The sequence below is a fragment of the Cervus canadensis genome, chromosome 3, assembly GCF_019320065.1.
Source record: "Cervus canadensis isolate Bull #8, Minnesota chromosome 3, ASM1932006v1, whole genome shotgun sequence".
NCBI classification, from domain to species: Eukaryota; Metazoa; Chordata; class Mammalia; order Artiodactyla; family Cervidae; genus Cervus; species Cervus canadensis.
The window spans coordinates 22,338,696-22,360,505 of record NC_057388.1 but is presented as its reverse complement, the minus strand read 5'-3'; the positions used below and the strand labels follow the sequence as shown (position 1 = coordinate 22,360,505).

General features: G+C 36.5%; 1 protein-coding gene across 1 annotated transcript in view; it reads left to right on the top strand.

Moving 5' to 3' along the window:
- The first annotated feature begins 259 nt into the window (after positions 1–259).
- Positions 260–21,810, top strand: part of MEOX2 (mesenchyme homeobox 2) — a 71,914-nt gene continuing 50,363 nt past the window's right edge. The window contains exon 1 of the mRNA XM_043462760.1: positions 260–1,362. Coding sequence (XP_043318695.1) covers positions 849–1,362 — 514 coding nt within the window. The 5' untranslated portion in view covers positions 260–848. The remainder of the gene's footprint in view (positions 1,363–21,810) is intronic.

The window sequence follows — 21,810 nt, the reverse complement described above, 5'->3', positions numbered from 1 at the left end:
CAGCGCTCTAACAACCCACCCACAGACACCAGCTGTATAAAAAGCGAGAAGCGCCACTGAACCCATGACACGAGTTGATGAGAAGTTGGAAAAGCTTAATCTGATTGCGCGCCAAACTAGCTCTGATTCTTTTCCTTAATTCTACTGCTTTCGTGCTCCTCCACAGTTAGGCACACCCTAAGCTTTCCTGCAGGTGACCGTGCCCAAGTGGCACTGACAAGACACGCTTCACGAGAGAAGTGAGCAGATGGGACACTGGGTGCGGGGTTGGAGCTGGCGGGCGCCACGGCACGCCCGGGCCGGCGGAGCGGGAAGGGTAGCCGCTGCCCGCCGGGGCTCGGGTTTAGGCGCCCGGCGCGCCGCTTGCAATCCCGGCTGTTGGCAGCGGCGGGCGGGCGTGGACGCGCTGCATGCGTCCAGCCGGCGATAGGAAGTGGAACTGGGCGCGCACTGCGCGGACTGAGCGGCAGTTTTGGAGGGAGTTTGCATGTGGTCAGCACTGGGCTCCTAAGCCAGCCCCCAGCTCACATTACACTCTATTTATAACCTCTCAGAGCCGTTTCCCCCTGAAAGCAGTTCTCTGGGACCACCTTCTTTTGGCTTCAACCTCTCCTACTCTTGACATCTGAGTAGCTCAGAGGGAAGCTTCTCCAGGTCCGAGTGTTTATATGTAAAGGAGGCTGGCCGCTAGGGCTCAGGACCGGGATTATCCGAGCTCTGCAGAAACGCGGGCGGCTATTGCTTTGGGAGGGGGACAAGTCACAGGGTTTCCAGTGAAAAGTGACAGAGGGTGGTGGCGTTTGGAACCGTCGTGAAGTCTTCTGCCTGGAACCCGAGACTTGCATGCTATGGAACACCCGCTCTTTGGCTGCCTCCGCAGCCCCCACGCCACCGCGCAAGGCTTGCACCCGTTCTCCCAATCCTCTCTCGCCCTCCATGGAAGATCTGACCACATGTCCTACCCCGAGCTCTCCACGTCTTCCTCGTCTTGCATAATCGCGGGATACCCCAACGAGGAGGGCATGTTTGCCAGCCAGCATCACAGGGGGCACCACCACCATCACCATCACCATCACCACCACCACCAGCAGCAGCAGCACCAGGCTCTGCAGGCCAACTGGCACCTCCCGCAGATGTCCTCCCCGCCGAGCGCGGCTCGGCACAGCCTCTGCCTGCAGCCGGACTCGGGAGGGCCCCCGGAGCTGGGAAGCAGCCCGCCGGTCCTGTGCGCCAACTCCTCCAGCTTGGGCTCCAGCACCCCGACCGGGGCCGCGTGCCCGCCAGGGGACTACGGCCGCCAGGCGCTGTCACCCGCGGAGGCGGAGAAGAGAAGTGGCAGCAAGAGGAAAAGCGATAGCTCAGGTAAGGGCGCGCCGGGCACCGTGGGCGAAAGGGGGCGGAGAGATGACGGGGCAGAGTCTCCCGCTAGAGTGAGGCGGCGGGCGGTATGGGACAGGTCTTTTCCTCGCGGGCTCCTCGCCGCCAAATTCGGCGAGGCTGCTTTGGTCCTTTTATTTGCGGGCACGTGTTTCTCCGAGGGCAGCACAGCAGCCAACTGCGTTTAAGCTCTCCAAGATTCAAACTAGTTTACCAGAGGGTTGAGAAAAAAAGGACAAGTGACAAGTATGTGAAATCGATTGCGAAGCGTGACCTTCCATCTGAGCGATGGGGAGAGGAATGCGCCCTGGGATGCAGCGTCCGCTGGGCGTGCGTGCGGGTGCCTTTCCTTGACTTTTCCCGACTCTGAATGGCTCGATTTTTCCCATCGTTAACTGGATTTCCAAATTATTGCACAACATTTGGAACTTGCAGTGGAACTTGGCAGAGCACATGAGAAAAAGTTTTAGTTTTTTTTTTTTTTTTTTTTTTTTTAATTCTGATTTCAGAGTTCTTTAAATAGCACCCTATTCCAAATGGTAAAATTTCTCTTTCTTGGGGAAAAAGATATTGTCTAGGAATTCAGAGGATTTTAAGGAATGTGTCAGAGAATGGCAACTAAATATACGCTCAGACCCTTGACGAAAGACGATTCTTTATTGTAGTTGTATTCATGTAATGCTAACCAAAAAGAAAATCTGAGTTTCAAAATTGGAAAGTAAAATCCTCCTCCAGTTGAGTACTATCTGAAACAAGGACTGGGAAACTTAACTGCAACCGGGGTAGCGCTGCTACAAGTGGGTGTGCGTAGGAGGCGCTGATCTAAGCGAGGATATCTTGAACCTCGTAGCAAAAGGGGAATCTTAATCAAACGCGAATGCTTGAAGGCACGGGCAGCCAACTAAACTTCAGCAATCCAGAGAAACTAAAGCTTTGCAGTCAACTGTCAAAGCCCTTACTTATCTCTGTCCTAATGAAATTGTTAAAAGATGCTTTATAAGGAGGGTATGAGCTTTCTTCAGTAGCTACGAGGCAACCTGCGTCCCATCTTTTTGTAAGCTGTCGTTTATTTAATATAGTATTTACATATTTTCTTTCTTTGCGGCATTGGTTTTAAGAGCCCTGGAGGATGATTCCGGGTACTGATTTGAAAGACTGGATAATGTCTATCCTTTATAATAATTTAGATTAGATTTCACATGAATGACAGTGATTGAGCCGCATATTTCATGTTCTTTTGCAGCAATGGTATCAGTTATTCTTCACTGTGAGAACGGAATGGGGGAATGGGTTCTTCTATCTCAAACTTAGAATCTCACGTTTACATTCCAAGGTCAGGGTGAACTTCTAACGCCCCATCACAAAATAGTTTATATCCAAAAAGGTTGCCAGCAGTATCACTCATTTTTAATGGTTTTTACTAACCCTAAGTGAGACACTCTTTAGACAGAGTGAAAAAGTTAATTATAGCAAGAAGGCTTCCATCTACATTAGAAAACAAGTCATTTTTAGAATGCAGTCATCCTTTTATAGAATCGGCATTTGATATCAATGTAACTTTTCTGGGATAAGATCTGAGTGCAGGTTAGCCAGGGACACTTTTGCAATTTACCAGAGGCTCTTACTGTTCCTTTTACTTTCTGCAGTGAGAAACCTATATGACGGATTGTTTCATATGCTTCTTCAACTGAACAAACGCACCTAAGTTTCTTAGGACAAACTGTATTTTCATATAGGCCTGTGTTATTTTGATCAAGGAGAAATCTGGAAAGTGAGATCTAAGAACTGACTCCCTTCAGTTATTTTAATAATGACTTTCTTAAGAAAATTGGTTATATTAATTAATAGTGCTACCGTCCTCTAGTGCAAAATAACCATATAACAGAATAAGTTTATTTTTTCATGTTGAAGTTGATAATTACAGTCCTGGAAAAACAAAAGTTTTCATCAGATACATAAAATATTAATAGATTCCATCTTGAATGGGAAATACAATTAATCATCACCAAGGGTAGAATCATTGGGGAGTTAGAATGAACTTTTTCTTCGATGGGATATTTTGAAAGAACTCTTCACCGTCTAAAAGGAAATATATTTTAAATTTCTTGTTGAATATATGTACAATCTTTGAAAATAAAGTTTAAATAGCCAAATTCACTATTTTAGATAACATTTGTTAGATTCTTTAAGTAAATTTAAATTCAAGGTATCATTTTTTATTGGAATGATGTTGTATTTGGTCTTTTATAATTTATGCTCACAGCTATTTCATTTCATATTATTATAAGGGCACCTTGATCTAGCAGAAGCTAAAGTAAAGTAGAAAGTCAATGTAATTCTGACATATTATTAACACATATATCTCTAATTGTTTACAGCACAGTTTTAATGTTTCAATATTTCCAAAAAAAATGAATTAACATAATGTTGACACTCTTCAAATTTTAAAATTATATTTGACAAAACTCACACCACGCCTTACAGAGACCATTTTTATTTTGCCAGACTATGTATAATTAGTATATATTTCTAGTTGAGAGTAAATGTAGTGCATAAATCCAGGACAAAATCAGAACCAAAATTCTGTGTGCTTGCATCTCACAGATTGTATGTATGTATATGTGTATGTGTGTATTGACTGTGTGAAATTCTAATGGAATTTTAAGCACTGGAAAATATTGAAAAACAACTCCAATTTTTGTGCATGATAATGATGCTGAAACTATAAAGTTAACATTTTTCAGTGTGCGTTTGTATGCGTTTCACCTCTCAAAAACACATGAACACACACATACACAAACTCAAAAAGCTTAAGGGTCTAGAAACAAATATTTATGGACTTTAGACTTCCACTGCACTTTATCAACAATTGAAAACAACAACTTTTAATAGAAAATCACACTATCTTTTATATATGTTAAGCATATTTGCAATTTTGAACCTGCTATGCTTTCCAGCATTATTATCAAAGCCAACATCTGCCACACCTTCAAAGGAACTCTTAGAAATCAAAACTTTACAACTGTACTTAAAGCAATCTATACAAAACAGGTGATTCTGAAAAAAAAGTCTGTGAATTACTTCACTTCAGTTACCTTTGATTGTTCACCAAGCAACATAGTAATAAGTATAAACTGCCTACTCCCAGTTAGTAGATCAAAATAAATTAATCTTAGTTTTTAATGCAGGTAATATAAAGTATAAGTATATGAGTATCTTCTGTTCAAATTTATTGAATGAATATAAGTGCATATTTTATAAAAAATCAAAATTATATCAAAAAGGAGTGATTTGGGGGGTGTCAATTTTATGACTTTGAATCATATTAGATTCTCATAAAACTGTAAATATTTTATTATAGCTACAAGATCATAAAATATCTGTTGTCAAGTTATGTCTGTCTGGCTCTGCAGATTGATAGGCAAGTATTAGGATAATATGCTGGAAATTAAATACGGAGTAATATCTTACCTGCCCCACCTCTAGTATTATGTTGTACTTTTTCTAGATATTTCTATCATGTTTTCTGAAAGAAAAGAAGTTACGTTATTATTCATTTCTGTGTGACTGGATCATGACTTTTCAGCATTTGCTTTAGAGTTTAAAATACAGTCTATTGGATGTGGATGGTTATAGGCCAGTATTTATATTGAACAAATTAAGTGCCTCAAATCTATGAAATTTAAAAAGTAACCATTTTCATTCTTTTTCTTGGAGTGGTAGATTAATTTTAGATGTGAACATTTAAAACGATGACCTGACATAAAAACAATTCTGAGTACCATTGACCTACATGAGTGTTTGCGAAATGATTACACTCAAAAGTCAAGAGCATTAATTCCTTCAGAATTAAGGTGCTTTATTGTGGAAAGTCAGCAATGATGGAAGGAAGAATGCAAATAAATACTGAAAATGTTTCCATTTCTCTGTAAATACCTTTATTTATAGTTATTTGAAAAGGAACAGCATCAAATATAATGCATGGCACTCCTAAAACTTTCATTTGAGTTAAAAACCCTCTATCAAACATTTTAAGTTTTAATCTTTGTTTACGGTAATCATCAATGGAAACCATTATGTTGGTACACTGTAAGCTGATCGCCACTAATAAACCAAAAAATTTATTTTAAGCATTACCTTGTTTGTCTGTGTTTCACAACATAGATCCTTCATCACAGCATTGGAATTTGTCACAATTTATTTATTGTAAGACCTAATTAATTTTAAACAAAAATAAGATAACAAAAGGGACAAGCCCTTACATCAGATTCAGAAAAATTTGGCAAAATATTACTATATTTAGTAAAAGAAATTACTTTTTTAAAAGTAAATAATCTATGGGTGAATTAATAACTGACTTCTGTTAAGAAAAAAAATCTCCACATGTAAACCTATTTATGTATTTGGCCTGGTAATGATGCCAGTTTTATTCATTTACTACATTTAAATATAAATATATATATATATTGGGCAATTTCATTAATTTACTGGATTAAAAATGGCAGCCAGAAATGCACAGAAAATGTGATGGCCTTTTAGATTTTCATTTCAAATAAAAAAAAAATCTAATACAATAATATATTGTAGTTTTAGACCATGTTCACTTCAGTAATTTATTCTTAAAATTTCAGACCATATTTTTTTCCAAGAATTGCTATGATTATTACAAACATTTATGAGTGATAAATGATAAGGGTGAAAAATATTACAAAATAAAATACACACAGGAATTCCTTAACTAATATTTGTTGAGTTAATAGTGGTGGATGATTTATTTCTCATTTTCTTGTAATTTTGCCATATTGATTTTTATAGTAAAAATTTTGTGAGGAAAATATATTAGCACATGAAGTAAGACTATCAGAAGTAGAATTTTTCCCCCTTGATTATAATCATCAAATAAAAAGGATTAAGTATTGAGTAACCAGCTGAATTGCATATCCTGGATTATTGCATTGGTGACTGATTCCAATGGTTACATTAGAAAAAGTGGTATAAAACATAAACCGAGACCAAAGCGCACAAAGTGGAAATTGTGTTAGACATTTTTATTTTTATTTAAACGGCAAAACACATTTTATTATTGCGGCTTCTCTTATGTGTCTTAGTCATTAATATGATTTACTTATCAATAATAAGCTTTTTGTAAAGGTTGTAAAGAAAATCAAACACTAACACTTTCTATTTTTGTTATGATACTTTTATGATTTTTTTTCTCAGAATAGTTGTATCAAACTGAAACCCTCCTGTAGAGATGAAGTGACACAATAATAAAGAAATACGAATTGCAACACTGCCTTATTCTCCACACTACTTCTAAATCATAGTCATCAGTGAAGTTCAAAATCCAATTGCAAAAAACCTTTTAGAATATTTTATTGCTCTGATGAAGTAAAACTTAAAATAGTAAAGGTCACTTTGGGTCTCAGACTTCAATTTGCATTACCTATGTAGAGGTAGAATTAATTTAAATTGGAGCCCCTTTTCTCTGATGATTTTCTACTTACATTATAGAAGGGTAAGGAATTTGTTTTCTCTTTAAGAAATTGTGTTAGGTAGTATTTTAGGATACAAATAATAAATAATATATCTATTAATAGATCTGTATAAAATTCAGATGCTACTTTTTGTTCAGATGTTTCAGATGTTTTCATACTTTAGGGTAAATGTTTCTCTTTAAAATCTTTAAAAATATTTTTTTATTAAATTAACTAAAAATTACTTGGTAAAAATATACATTCATTTGGGATTAAATGGGTCAATTACTAATACTCCTGTATATTTGGAATTTGAAATATACAATTAAAATCCGCTTATTCATGAAAACCTTTTTATAATATCACATTTTCCACAGCAATGTAATGTTTCTGAATGTAATACATTATTGTCTGCAAATTTGATACTGTGTATTGGAATATTGATTTTGTAGGGCTCTGAAATTATTGTATGATATGTTTTTTGATCTCTTCCATGCACCTATGAATAAGAAAAATCAGGTAAAATATGTATTAATGTGTATACATTTTTGGAAGGGGTTTATATGAAGAAAACTCTTTCAAAAATAATTAAGTTGCTGTCTATCCTATATAGATTTTAAAATTAATGAATTGGAACGTCAGCTTATCTAATACTATAGTTATGGTACTTTCAAAGTTAGCATTTCCTTAAACATTTTTAATTCTAAAATATTTGTATTTTTTGGTGACTTAGTTCTTACAGCCTTGGAGTTTTTACTTTTACAGCAACTATAAGTTTAGTAGGTAATAACCTGTGGTAGTGAAAAACATTAGGGTTTTGTTTAAAGACTTAAATTCAGAAATCATTGCTCTTCTTAGAATCAGTTCAATTAGAATATTTCAAATGGTTTTAAACATCCTAGTGTTGTTGTTGTTGTTTTTTGTATGTCTTCTTTCTAAGATGTTTTAGGTATGTTTCTTGAAGCTGGATAGACTATATTGGTTGAAATTGTAAATGTAAGGTGTTTATTTTTTATAGTTTTTAGTCCCTACTATATTTTAGTAGAAAGGTTAATGGTATAAAAGACAGGGAAGATGCTGAACTTGGACATGGCAGCTACACTTAAGGCACACTTTAAAATAATCTATTTATATAAATGTATGTATATACACTAATAGAATCTCAAATTTAATTTCTTCATAACAGATCATCTGAACTAAAGTATCCACATTAAAGACTATAATATGATGTTAAATGTTGCAGTTACAAAATAAAATATTAAACGTGAAGCATATACGGCTATGTGGAGAGTCCTAAAGACTGAAGCTGGTAATCAATGATAGTCATAAAATCAAATCTGCTAACTCCCCGCAGTTTTTCCTTTGTCTTTCTCTTCCTCTGGCTCTTTATTCTGCCTACATTTCAAGAGATTTCTGTAATGCTACAAGAAAAAAAAAAAAATCCCAGTTATCTTACATGACTGTGGGCAAGAAAATGATTGAGATGAAGTCATCTCTCTCTCAGACTGTGTGGAAACCTAGTGGAGGGTCCAGCTTCGGTTGGTGGATGCCAGTAGAATTTTAAAGGCCGAGAATTTTGCTCTTTGAAAATACAGCTTTAATGCTTTGCCAGAAATGACACCCAAATAAAAACTTATTTTTGCAAATGATAGTTATTTGCAAGTGTACTGGCGAAATATATTCAGTGTCTGTAGAGGCGGCTTCTTACAACTTTCTGGACTGCATAGAAAACTTTTGGATTCTTAGCCTCCTGAAAAAGTAGCAAAGTATACTGAAGTGTATTCTTATTAGTTAAAAAAAAGTGTAAAATGGGCAGTGACTCTCATCAAAGAAATAATGAATACCAAGTAAATTTTACAAATGATTGATTTTATTGTGGTAGTGAGAATACGCAGTTCAGGAAAATAGAATTGTGCCATCAAAAACTTAGTGGGAGCTAAATTGATAAAAAGTAGCTTTGGTTTTTTAGGATGCCAGTAACTTATTGAATGGCTTTCACCTTTTAAGAACTCTGCAAAGAGAGATTTACTCCTAATTGGGTAGATTGACATTAAGAGATATCTATCTTCTTTAATATTTTTCAAAAATAAAATGAATTTTCAGGTATTTTTCTGCCTGACAATGAAAGTCTCCCCAACTACATGCTATGTTTACTTTGGACTTTTTTTTTCTCCTTATTTGTAGTATAAACGGGTGTGGATGTATTAAACTAGAGAGCATCTAGATGTAAATTGCTAAGAAAGACCAAAATGGCATGAAAACCAGCTGTTAGACACCTAAATTTAGGGGCTGCTGCTACATGCATTTCCAAGATTATGATCTTTTGAATGTCTACCTTCAAAACTCAAGGAATCCTGCATGCCTTTTCTTCCCCAACTATTCTTTGTTCCTAGAAGAAGAGCACCACTTTTTTTTCTTGGATACCCAAATGTTTGGAAAAATAAGAAGAAGGAGCAGCACTTTTTTGTTGTTGCAGTTTTAGTCAGTAGTTGATAGATCACAAAGGATTTATCTAATTTCTTTGTCATCCTCTTAGGAAAATTGGTGGCACACTCATAGGGTTGATTGAAGAGAGCTTGATGCTGACTATCTGATGGTGGGCAGTGTGTTGGGAAGCAACAGGATGGATAATACCCAGGGTCTGCCCACAACTGGAAAATATTAGCACCTCTAGACATGATAGGGTGAAGAGAGAGAGCTTTTACACTGGAATCCTGTGAGAGCAGCAGAACAGAAGCCTTCCAGCAAAGTTGGGACCTCAGGTGGAAGTTTGCAGCCCATCTCAACTATCTTCCAATAGCCTCTCTTCATGCTTTCCAATCCCCTTTTGTTGCATCCCTTTGGCCAGGTGTATTCAGAAGATGGGGCTTCCCTGTTGGCTCAGTCAGTAAAGAATCTGCCTCCAGTGCAGGAGACATGGCTTTGATCCCTGGGTCAGGAAGACCTCCCGGAGAAGGGAATGGCAATTCTCTTCTAGGCAGTTCCAGTATTCCTGCCTGGGAGATTGCCTGGACAGAGGAGCCTGACAGGCTACAGTCAATGGGGTCACAAAAAGGCGGACACAACTGAGCAACTAAACCACCACCACAATCAGAAAATAGAGAAGCAGATCACTCAGGTCTTGGTGGATAAAATCCTTAGATGTCAACCTAAAGGAACGCAGAAGAGAAATATCAAGAGTTGTTTTGCCTTTGCCTCTTCCTAATTATGATTTAACTTCTCTGTAGTGTAGTTTCCTAAAAATTAAAGTGAGTCAATAAACATAAAGTACTTAAAACAGTGTCTGGCTCAGTAAGTATTGTTGTTTTTGTCTTCTGTCAATGTAGGTACAGTTCTGTTGTGGGTATTCACCATCAAAAAACAATCTGTCTTATGTTGCCTGTTTATTTGTGTTTTACTAGTGATATTGCTGTAGAAAATGTTACTTGCCTAAAAGATTATTTTAAATAATCCACAACTATCCTTAGAATTGTACATCCATCGCATGCCATTTTCCTGAAATGCAGAGTGAGTTTTAAACCAACCTTTATAAGAAACTCAAGTTGCCTTCACTTAATAACCCCTAAGATTCCCATTCCGTTGCCTTCTTTGTTTGTGTATCTCCTAACCTTTCTCAAATGTCTTCTACACTTCTCCATCAAACACTTGTTTTTAAGAGGACGGTACAAAGAGATATTTAGTTAAGAGGGAACAGAACTTAAACCAAAAGGTTTTTTAAATATGATAATGAAATGTCAGGTGTCTGTTGCCATTGCTAGCTAGGAAGTTGGACTGACCATTTTTCTTCTGTGTTATAAAGTTCACTGCTGAGAGAATTTACATATTATAGCCCATTGTTATTTTGAGTGGTTCCATTTGGAGACCCTCATGAATGACAAATATGCAAATACTTAAAAAAAAAACTATTATATCTCACATTAAATACATAAGGACAGTTTTATAATGGTGGTAAGTTCTTTTATCAAAGCAAATATTTATTTGTTTGTGAATTTACTTATATTTAATATATTGTTGAGAACTATTGCTTAGGTTGAGGCAATAGAGTGCAAAACTCACCCAAGTTGTAAGTTGTGGGGGATTAGCTAGTTTCACTCTATGCAGCTTACTCATCTCTCCTAGGCCTGCAGTTTAATGTAGGGAGATTCAGAAATATATTTCAGAGAGATTTTATATTATTATATATGATGGTTTGTGGCAGTTGCTTTTGAATAAATAGTGGAATCAGATACTGTATTAAAATTCTAAATGTCAAGAGCGAACTCTTTCAAAGTTCTTAGACTGATGGCAGTTTAATCCCTAAAATAAGAGTTTCAAACGACTAGTGATTACTTCTAGATCATGGAAGGGCAGAGAGCAGGTACATGGAGAAGAACAAAACATTAAGTGTTCTGTAATACACAGAAGTGACAAGAAAGGGCTGGTTGCATCAGCTATTTCATTCCTCTTGGCTTTCCGGGTAGGCTTGATTTGTCAGTTTTCTTACTGACTTATAATCTATAATGCTTCAACAGATGATTAGAATTATCAAGACACTGGAAGAGCCCCGACCCGAGCCACCACCCAGTTCAGTGAGTGGATTTTTTGATGAGAGAGTGCACCCAGAGAAGTGAAGTAATGTCTGTCAGCTCAGCCAGGTAGTGCCAGCTGAACTTCCATGTCCTGACTTCAGCCTAGTGCCCTTAAAAGGAAAATCTCCTATCCTATTTTGAAACCTTAAGTTTTTAGTTTTCCCAATAAAAGTAAATTACAGCACCATTTAAAATGTTGGCTACTGCTTTTGAGTTAATAAAAGTGAATTTGACAAAATGCTTTACCTGGATGTAAGCTACCTCTCTCTGAATCTGAATTTATGATTATCTTGGTCATTTTTCACTGTTTTATGAACATGAACACTGTTATACTTTTTTAGCTTCTTTCTTAGTTTTCTGATGGTGTAGTTCTTGCTGTGGGTTACCATTATCCCTGTATATTTTTGATACCTCATACAATGAATCATAGCATTTTAAAGTTTAATACGTGGTAATGTGCCGATGAACTTTGTTATATGATGTTTATAAGTAATAGGTATTTGTGTAAATGGAGTCATATTTTGGGTAGCCATTTGTGAACTGAAGAATCTGTTTCCGGTTTTAAGATGTTTAATGTGCTACTAATAGATTCTGTTTAGCTGGACTTTACCAATAATATATTTGCATTTTGTATTGAAAGTCATAAATAACTACAAGTAGACACCACACAACTTTCCCTTGTCTCAAGTCTTAAATCTAGCTCCATTTAAAAATAAGTATTGATCTTATTTTTTAATTGAATACAATCTTTTTGCCCAGAATATGCTAAGAAATGTTAATAACTGGCCATTTTTTGTCTTTGCTAAGCAGGCATACCTTCCCTGTTTCTCCTCTGGTTCTGCCGACACTCGTCTTCCCCACAATCTGTAAACACCAGACCCATCTGCTCCTCCCCCGTGCAGAGACCCGCATAACCTCTGGAACACTAACACTGACCTCTCATGGTAATTCCAGATCCTTAGTTCTTACTAGACCCTCAAAAACAAAATTAAACATAAAATACACAGTTGGTTCTTCCAAGAATTTTTTTTACCCTCCTTTGTCTACACACAATTCTATTTCCAAAATAAAAAAAATAATTACTCTTCTACCTAGTTTGATGATTTTCCACTCCTTTTCCAGCAGACTTAAATTCAAAACTCAGTCATGCTGCTTTTTCCTACACAGCTAAGCCCAAATCCATTCTATTGCTTACCATCCCATATTTTCTATTTTTTTTTTTTACTATTCCTACTTTGATGTGTCTTGCACTTAATTTTGTTTTCCCCCCAGGATTTCTGATGCAGCTCTCTCTTCTCAATATCTTTACTTCTGTTCATTCTTCCCTAATGAAATCCTTTATTCAACATATAATAATATTTGGACTTTGTCATTCTGCTTCTTGAAATTCTGCATTAAATTGAAAGTATTCTATACTTACAGTACGAATGTTTAATTATTGGCTTTGATGAGCATGCATGGAGTGGCTAATAGTCGTCAATGATACAACATTAGATTTTACTTACGCTGCTTCTTGTGTGCAGTTACATTTTGTTTAATATATATATCTAATATGTATTATATATTACATACAATTAAATGTATAACGTAATCTCATACACATAATATATACATAATCGGATAGATACACTTAGATCCGTTTTCTTCTGTCAAAGTCATCATTCTTTTAGTCTTTGAAATATAGTGTGAAATGTTAGTTTAAGACTATCTTCTGATAATTCCTAATGTGAATACCTAAATACATATAGTCATAGTTTCATTCAAGAATCTCTCCCACAAGATTTTCTGCACCTTCTATTTGTCAAAACATGCTAATGTTACTTACCATCCAATGTATGTTTTGTTTGCTTAGGATTTATGGATATATGTTAATTGGATTCCATCTACAGTCTCCCAACCCAGTCATTTAAGGCTTTATTGACCAGCTGGGCCAATTGGTCTGATACTGATTTTACTTTTGTTTTTTTAAAACCAGTATTTCCTCAATAAGCTTGTTTATGTCTACCTCTTTTTAAAAGTTTATTATTTTGAGAAAATTGTATAATCACATATAGTTGTAAGAAATAATAAAGAAGGATCTGAGTGTGCTTTACTTAGTTTTCCCCAAAGTTAATATTATAATACAATAATATAACCAGACATTGATCTTGATAAAATTTGCTAATCTTACTCGGATTTCACTAGTTCTATTGTACTCCTGTGTATAAATATGCATGTGTGTGTATTTAATTCTGTACTGCTTGCCAGATTTATTTTTTATTTTGGTCCTGTAGCCTATAACATCTTTTTCCTATATATGTTTATTATTTTCATTAAAATACAGCTTGTGACACCTTCCCAGGTCACTACTATTCTAAGTGAACCATTGCACTTCTCTAACCACATTAATGTCTGTATACTACATAACAACACAGTTAAATTTTGCCTCATGGTTCTCCTTGCTGTTGCTATTCCACATGTCTCTAGTCTGTGATTTGCAGTACATGTATTCCCAAAGAAAAAGCCTGCCCTCTTTTTCTTTTAATGTGGCATTTTGCATTAGGATAGGTGCACAGAAGTGCTTGGTAAATCCTATTTGTGGCATAGAAAATGCTTCACTAATATCGAATGAATTGTCTGTGTCAGGGGTTTTCTGAAATTCTCAGTTCCAGGATTCTAGTAGTTGGCAAATTCAGAAGATTGTTGGCCAATCCATAAGGGAGTTGAATGAATATTGACTTTAAGTAATTATCTGTATTTGTTTCTGAATGATTTTTATGGATGCTTTCTAAAGTAAAATACCTTTGATGACATGGCATATATTTGCCGTTTGTGAATTGATCAGGCATAGAAACATGCTTTTGTTAGAAACTTTATAAATCATCAAAAATCGTCCACCTTTTAAGAGGTAAGATGCATTTATTTTTGATAATTCAGTGATTATTAAGCCAATTTCCTGTTAACTAATATATAAGAATGTTTCATTCCATTATTTGGGGGTAAGATGTGAGATTCTCTGAATATTCTGTGCAGCTATGCTATGAATTGTTGAGCTTTTGCACATTACATACAGCCAAGTAATCATAGTACTTAAAATATCTGTTTAACAAAGCCAAAAAATTAAATTGAAATTATCAAGCAACTGGGGAAAATATGGAGTTTTATTCCATATTGTAGTATTGAATAGTGGCACAGATAGTTGGTGATTTTGAAAAAGAAGATAGATTATTTTCTAATTTTTCAAGTAGACTGAATTTTAAAAAAGAAATGTAAGGTCCCTTTTCTGAGCACCCTGATATAGTGATGCTGATTCAATCCATGATGCCTCAGTCTGTGTCATTCTGCTTTGAGTAAAACTGGTTGACCAGATCACACAATGGTATGTGACTAGAGAGTTTGGCTCCAAGACACTGACAAGTGACCACATGTGAGGTGGCCTGGCTATTAAGGAAAAGAGCGGTGACAGAGGAGTGGGCAAGCTAAATAAAAATCCTCTCACTTGTTTTGAGTTTAGTCATGCATCACATGAACTGTCTCATGAAGGGAAAGTTTGCAACAAGACTACTTGGCCAAGTAAATTAGCATTTATTTCTATAAAAAAGTAAAATTAACCCACATTGCAAAATATTTCGATCATTTTTTTTTAAGAATCTATTATCCATGACTCTGACACTGATTCTATTTTAATAATTCCTTCAACTCATAAAGAAAAAGAACTCTCAGATTTTACATGCTTCTGAACCTTTTTGATAACTTGGTATCATAAGGTTAATTTAGGGCTTCCCAGGTGGCACAAGTGGTAAAGAATCCACCTGCCAATGCAGGAGATGTAAGAGACGGGTTTAATCCTCGGCTCGGGAAGACCCCCTGCAGGAGGGCTTGGCAACCCGCTCCAGTATTCTTGCCTGGAGAATCCTGTGGACAGAGAAGCCTGGTGGGCTACAGTCCCTGGGGTCGCAAAGAGTTGGACATGACCAAAGCAACTTAGCACACACGCATGCATAAGGTTAATTTATTCAGACTAGTAACTCTCAGAATTGATGTTACATTGGAGTGGTCTGGAAACTCTCAAAAAATTCTAATACTTCATAGATTATGATTATGTTAATCTAGAGTAGATCTGGAATTAAAAAAATTTTATAATAGAAAATCATAATATAAAAGAGTAGACATGATAATATAATGAACACTCAGGTGCCCGTCATGTTCAATATATGTCAACACGTGGCACATCTTAATTCATTTATACCATTCCACTCCTCCCTTACCTCGTCCCAATTACTTTGAAACAAATCACAGGTAGCTTGTTATTTCATCTGAACATTGATACTTTTAAAAAGCTCTCAAGTGATTCTAAGGTATAGCCAAGACTGAGAACTACCAATAGAACATTCTTGTTTCTAGGTTGAAATTTTATGAGAGGCAGAGACTCTGTATTCTAAACCTTATCCTTTCCTTCACATGGAGAGCATTGTTAGACATGGTCGCTCAATAAAATATTACAAAATTACTAGAAATGCCCATTTGTATATCTGTGTTTATCACCAATAATCATATTACTCCCCTGTGCTGGGTAGTATGGTAGTACTAGCCATATAAGACTATTTAAACTTTGATTAATTAAAATTGATTAAATTTAAAAACCAGTTCCTTTGTATCAGTAAACACATTCCAAATACTCACTAGCCATATGTGGACACTGGCTAATGTATTGAACAGTGCAGATATAGAACATTTTGATCTGTTAAAAAGTCTAATTGAACAGTGCACCTAGACAGCTTTACTACTCTGTTCAGCTACTGAAAGAGTAACCAATTCAGTTTTTCAGTGGTAAATTAAAATGAAGTAAATGAAGAATTAAAGAAGCAAATTATCACATATGATGAATGTAAATGTAAAAAATAATCGAATTTTGGAAGTGGGAAGACAAACAATGAAAGCATATTCAAAAATGTAAGGTCAACTAGGGAGATTCTTCAGAAGGCCTCTTGAGGAATAGGGAGGAGAACATTTTTCTGGGAAAGGGTGGGGAACATGCCAGGAATTAGGCTAGATTTTCCAGGGGGAAAGTATGAAAACTTAATAGAATCAGACAGTGGCAATTAATGACAAAGAGTTATTGACTTTCAAAGCCTCTCACAAGATCTGATCTTTTACAGTCCCTGGTATGAATTCCAGAATTTCAAGTCAGGTAGCTGACAAACTGCGTATTAAACAAGACTTGTAACTTTGGGGGAAGAAAATGAGGATAAAGTATTCAACTTGGTGTCTGAAAAGAGCAAATGCAAGGAAAAGTGAAGTATAGGGAGACTCACAGATGTCCTGTGAACCATCTGGGTCTGCTTGGCTGCAGCCATACATTACACAATGAAGCTGCCAACCGCAGAGTTCTGAATATGTGGAAAGCAGGACTGTTCATCAGTGAATTCATTTTCAACAGAGATTAACTGGTAACTAATTGATACTTGAACTGCTAGTGATCTGTGGGAGAAAAGGCAATATTAACACTACATATTAAGCCAAGATACCCACGGGGTACTTTCACATTAGAATTTATGAGTTGAGAGTGTATGCTCATGTAGGAAAGTATAGAAAAACATTTAACAATTGTGTTCAGACCATCTTAGGAACGCAAAAAAAACAAACACACACATTACAGTGCCGGGCCAAGCATATGTAAGTGTCCAGGCAGCTCTCATTGTTTTTTGAGAGGTTTTGGAACAGAATCAGGCCAGACCAAATGTATTTTGTAATAAAGTTTTATTGGCAGTGTAGAAGACGAGTAAGGAAAACATTTTAGTAATTTTCAGTGAGTGAAATTTATGAGTTTGCTTTTATATTGACAATTTGCTCATAAGATGTTGGTGGTCGTTGGTGTGTAAATGTGTGGATGTGGTAATCTCTATTACTAATAGTAATTTTTTTTCTTTTTTTACTTTTTTCCCCAGTTTGAAAAACAGTGTGCTTTTGCCATGGACACAGTAATGATGGGTTATATTTTTTATAAAAACCAGTTAGAATAAGTAGTCTGCATAGGCAAAGCATCTCTTTATTTTTTTTTTATAAAACATCTCTAATTAAAGTATGCTAGTTAAATGCAATAAGGTAGTTGAATGGATGTTAGTACACAGTAGAAATAGGTGACTTCCAAGTTGGATGGTTTTACCTTGAAAACTCAAGTTGTGAGAAAGTCAAACTAAACCAATAGAAAATTTAAATATGTTATTCAAAGTGGGTGGAATAAAGAGGTTCCACAATTTAACTGTGACCTAAAGAGGTGCGGAATGAGAGAGAGACTGCCTTATACAAGAGTCACAGGCAGAAAAAGGGACTTTCTTCACGGGGTGGCTGTGCCTCAGTCTGTGTCTCATATCTGTCTCAGGTCAGACATAAATACTTTCATATGTTCTCTACCCTTCTTATAAAACAAAATGCAAAAAATTCTCATTTTACCTTTTCTGGTAGAATTACAATTCATTTTCGACTGCCTGTTAAGGAAGCTGTATTAGTATTTTAGATAAAGCTGAATTACTTAAAAAAAAAATGACTCAGAGGATGACTGAATAAATGGTATTGTTGTTGTTTAGTCACTAAGTCATGTCCTACTTTTTTGCCACTCCATGAACTGTAGCCTGCCGGGTTCCTCTGTCCATGGGATTCTCCAGGCAAGAATACTAGAGTGGGTTGCTATTTTCACTTCCAGGGAATCTTCCCGACCCAGGGATAGAACCTGGTTCTTCTGCATTAGCAGGCAGATTCTTTACTGCAGAGCCACCGGGGACCCCAAAAAGGTGAGATGCATCCCTGGGTGGGTTCAGACCACCAATCTTTCAGTTAACAGCTGAACATGATAACCGAGTGCACCACAGAGACACACAATAAGTGGTAATTATTATCAAATTATAGCCTATCCTCCCCCTGGTCCCAGAAATATACAGGACACACACAATGCCTTAGGTATTTCAGTAGCCTCATAATTCACAAACTCAGCCATAATTCGCTAAATGGGTACTCTGTGCTAGGAACTTAGTTCTGTGCTGTGGGTACACTCGGATGCAAAGAGCACCTGGAGGTTTCTGGAAGGGTCCACAACATAGCATGGAAGGCAAAGATGGAAACAACCAGATGCAACAATATGATAGAAGAAATAATAGTGTAGCAAAGATGATGAAAATATTTGGAGAAGTCCAGGAAGGTTTCAGAAAATGTATGAACCGGCCTTGTTCCTCTCCCTTCTTCCTTCTCCCTTCTGAAGTTATGAGCACAAGAAAATCTATTAAACAATGACTTGGATCAAATCATCCTGGGAGAAAAATATGAATAATGAGTTGTGAAATGCAGAGCAGGTTTTGGAACCCTGGGATCATGCACAAAATCTGCCCCTAGGGCATTCTTAACCAAATCCTTAATTTTTATGATTCAAGGATTCCTTTGTTTTATGCACCAAGAGGTAGTAATTTATTATAGATAGCTGAATTTTATAATTCAAAAATTTTATTCCCAGGACGTTGTTTGATAAAATCACAGTGAAAGGTAAAAGATTTTGCTAGCTGGCTAACTATATATTTGGGAGTATATTTGGCAGGATATTGATGTTACCTTGATAAGGCAAGAAAGGATTAAGTCCAGGGAGGACATTGTGGAGTACATTTTTAGGTAAGACTGTGATGCTGTTAGTTCTCCCATATTTCAAAGGCTCATTTTAGTAGAATATTGTGAACATGTGAAATGCCTTTTAGTCCTTCCTTGGCCTTCTTGGCATTTCTCTCCATCTTTATCTTGAAAGCTCATAAGACTTCCCTGCAGACCGTATTCAAGTAACTTCACAGAATGTTAGACTTGGAAGGGATTATAGAATTTATCAAAATCATCCTTTCAGTCTTCTTGTTGTTTGGTTTCTTAGTTGTGTCTGATTCTTTGTGACCCCATGGACTGCAGCACACCAGGCTTCCTTATCCTTCACCATCACTCAGAGTTTGTTCAAACTCATGTCCATTGAGTCAATGATGCCATCCAACCATCTCATCCTCTGTTGTCACCTTCTTCTGCCCTCAACCTTTCCCAGCATTGGGATCTTTTCCAAAGAGCCAGTTCTTTGCATCAGGTGGCCAAATTATTGCAGTTTCAGCATCAGTCCTTTCAATGAATATTTAGGCTTGATTTCCTTTAAGATTGACTGGTTTGATCTCCTTGCTGTCCAAGAGACTCTCCAAGGTCTCCTCCAGCACCACAGTTTGAAAGCATTGATTCTTCAGCCTTTGTTATGGTCTGACTCTCACATCCATACATGATGACTGGAAAAGCCAGAGTTTTGACTACAGACCTTTGTGAGCAAAGATGAGAAAATTGAGGCTCAGAAAGTGGCACCCCTAAAATAATGTATGCAGAGCTGGGGCTAACAACTTTCAACTTAGTAACTTTTTCTTATTGCTATAATCTTCCCCAGACTGGCAATATTATCATTTAATTACCACTGTCTATTTTTGTTTTGAATAAATACTATGTGTTAGTTAGCTGATTTCTTTTACTTGAATCTAGAAGGAATAGAATTTCCATCAATGGGATCCCAGTATCTGCCTTACTTGACATTTATTTCCTGGTAAAATTGGTCATTCATGGAAGAGGAACAATTTGGGCCATTCTGAAGTTGATGCCTATTCTTCATATTTACCCTGAAAATTTAAACATTAATATATATTTTATCAATGGTTAATGTAAGAATTAAATCTATAGTGTTATTAATACTTGAATTGACTTCCTGATCTGGGTTTAAGGGTTTCCCAGTGTTTCAAGTACTCTTTCTCAGTTCCAGACATCTTATTTGAATTCTTCTATTTCATCACATTTTGCTTTAATATTCCTTTAGTTATCTTCCAAAACATATTCAGTGTTACCAATTCATCAGGGTGCTTTTTTTTCCTCTTAGTTTAGGGTAATATTAGCTTTCTTTGCTCATTTTCTTTTCTCTAAGTTATTCTGGAAATGTATGTGGAAGAAGTCATATCAGTTCACAAATTTGCCTATTATTGAATCACATGGGTTTGATTTGCCAAAATGTATGACATTGTCTTCAATATTCAGAGTGTACTTAAAAGAAAGCCTGAACTGTAAGAAAAGGATTTTTTGTGTGTGATGTCCACTTAACTAATAAATCTGTCATCACTGACTGGTCTCCATTTCCCCTGAAATAAACAAATCACTATTAAGTTCTTTGAAACAGAAGACTGCCAGGAAACACGAAAGTCACTTTTGCTTCATCCTCCAAGATAAAGTATTTAATAAGTGGAAATGAGATGCAACAGAAGGAGCCATGGGGTCTTCACACCTGCTAGAAAGTCCAGCAGGTCTCCACAGAGCAGGAATTCAAACAAACTTCAGACCTGATGTTCAGCAGAAGTGCAGAGATGAAGCCAAAAATAAACTCTGTAAGGCCCTTGAAAACTTCTTAAGTTGAAAGCCTGAATTGTGGAAACTTAGGAAATTAGAAGAGGAAAATCGAGGAATCTGGAGGCCCATGACCCTTAGCTAAATTAGCCCCATTGTTATTTTTTCTTTAGACTATTTCATTTTCTACTTTAAATCAAATGGCAATTGATCCTTGTGTAAGAATGTATATTAAAAAGGGTCTTGGTTAAAGAGTAAACATCAAGCATCCATCACTGAGGGCTTTTCTGTTTGCTTGCTTGCTTATTTAATTTCAGAGAAATCCAGACCTGTATTTTATTCTTGTTTATCGCAGTCAAAATAAATGGGTTTCTTTAAAGTAAATGCACATGTAGTCTAACAAGGAAGTCACTAGGAAAATATGAAATCAAATGAGAGGCAGAACAAAAGAAGCAAAATTTTAGAGCTCTGTAGAGAGACCAAAAAGTAAATAAAATACAAAGGAGATAAGAAAACCCAAGTGTATTTACAGATTAAATTTGAAAGGGTTCAGTTCAGTTCAGTTCAGTCGCTCAGTCGTGTCCGACTCTTTGCTACCCCATGAATCGCAGCATGCCAGGCCTCCCTGTCCATCACCAACTCCCGGAGTTTACTCATGCCCATTGAGTCAGTGATGCCATCCAGCCATCTCATCCTCTGTCGTCCCCTTCTCCTCCTGCCCCCAATCCCTCCCAGCATCAGGGTCTTTTCCAGTGAGTCAACTCTTCGCATGAGGTGGCCAAAGTATTGGAGTTTCAGCTTCAGCATCAGTCCTTCCAATGAACACCCAGGACTGATCTCCTTTAGGATGAAATGGTTATACATTGCTATTTTCCTTATATTTTGTGTTCATTATTTATAATCAAGAAATGTGTTTGTCTCAGGAACAGCAAATTTCTCTCTTTTAAAAAACAGTATTTGTGTATTTGGCTGCATGGGGTCTTAGTTGTATCACGTGTATGTTTACTGAGTGCTGCCAGGTCTTT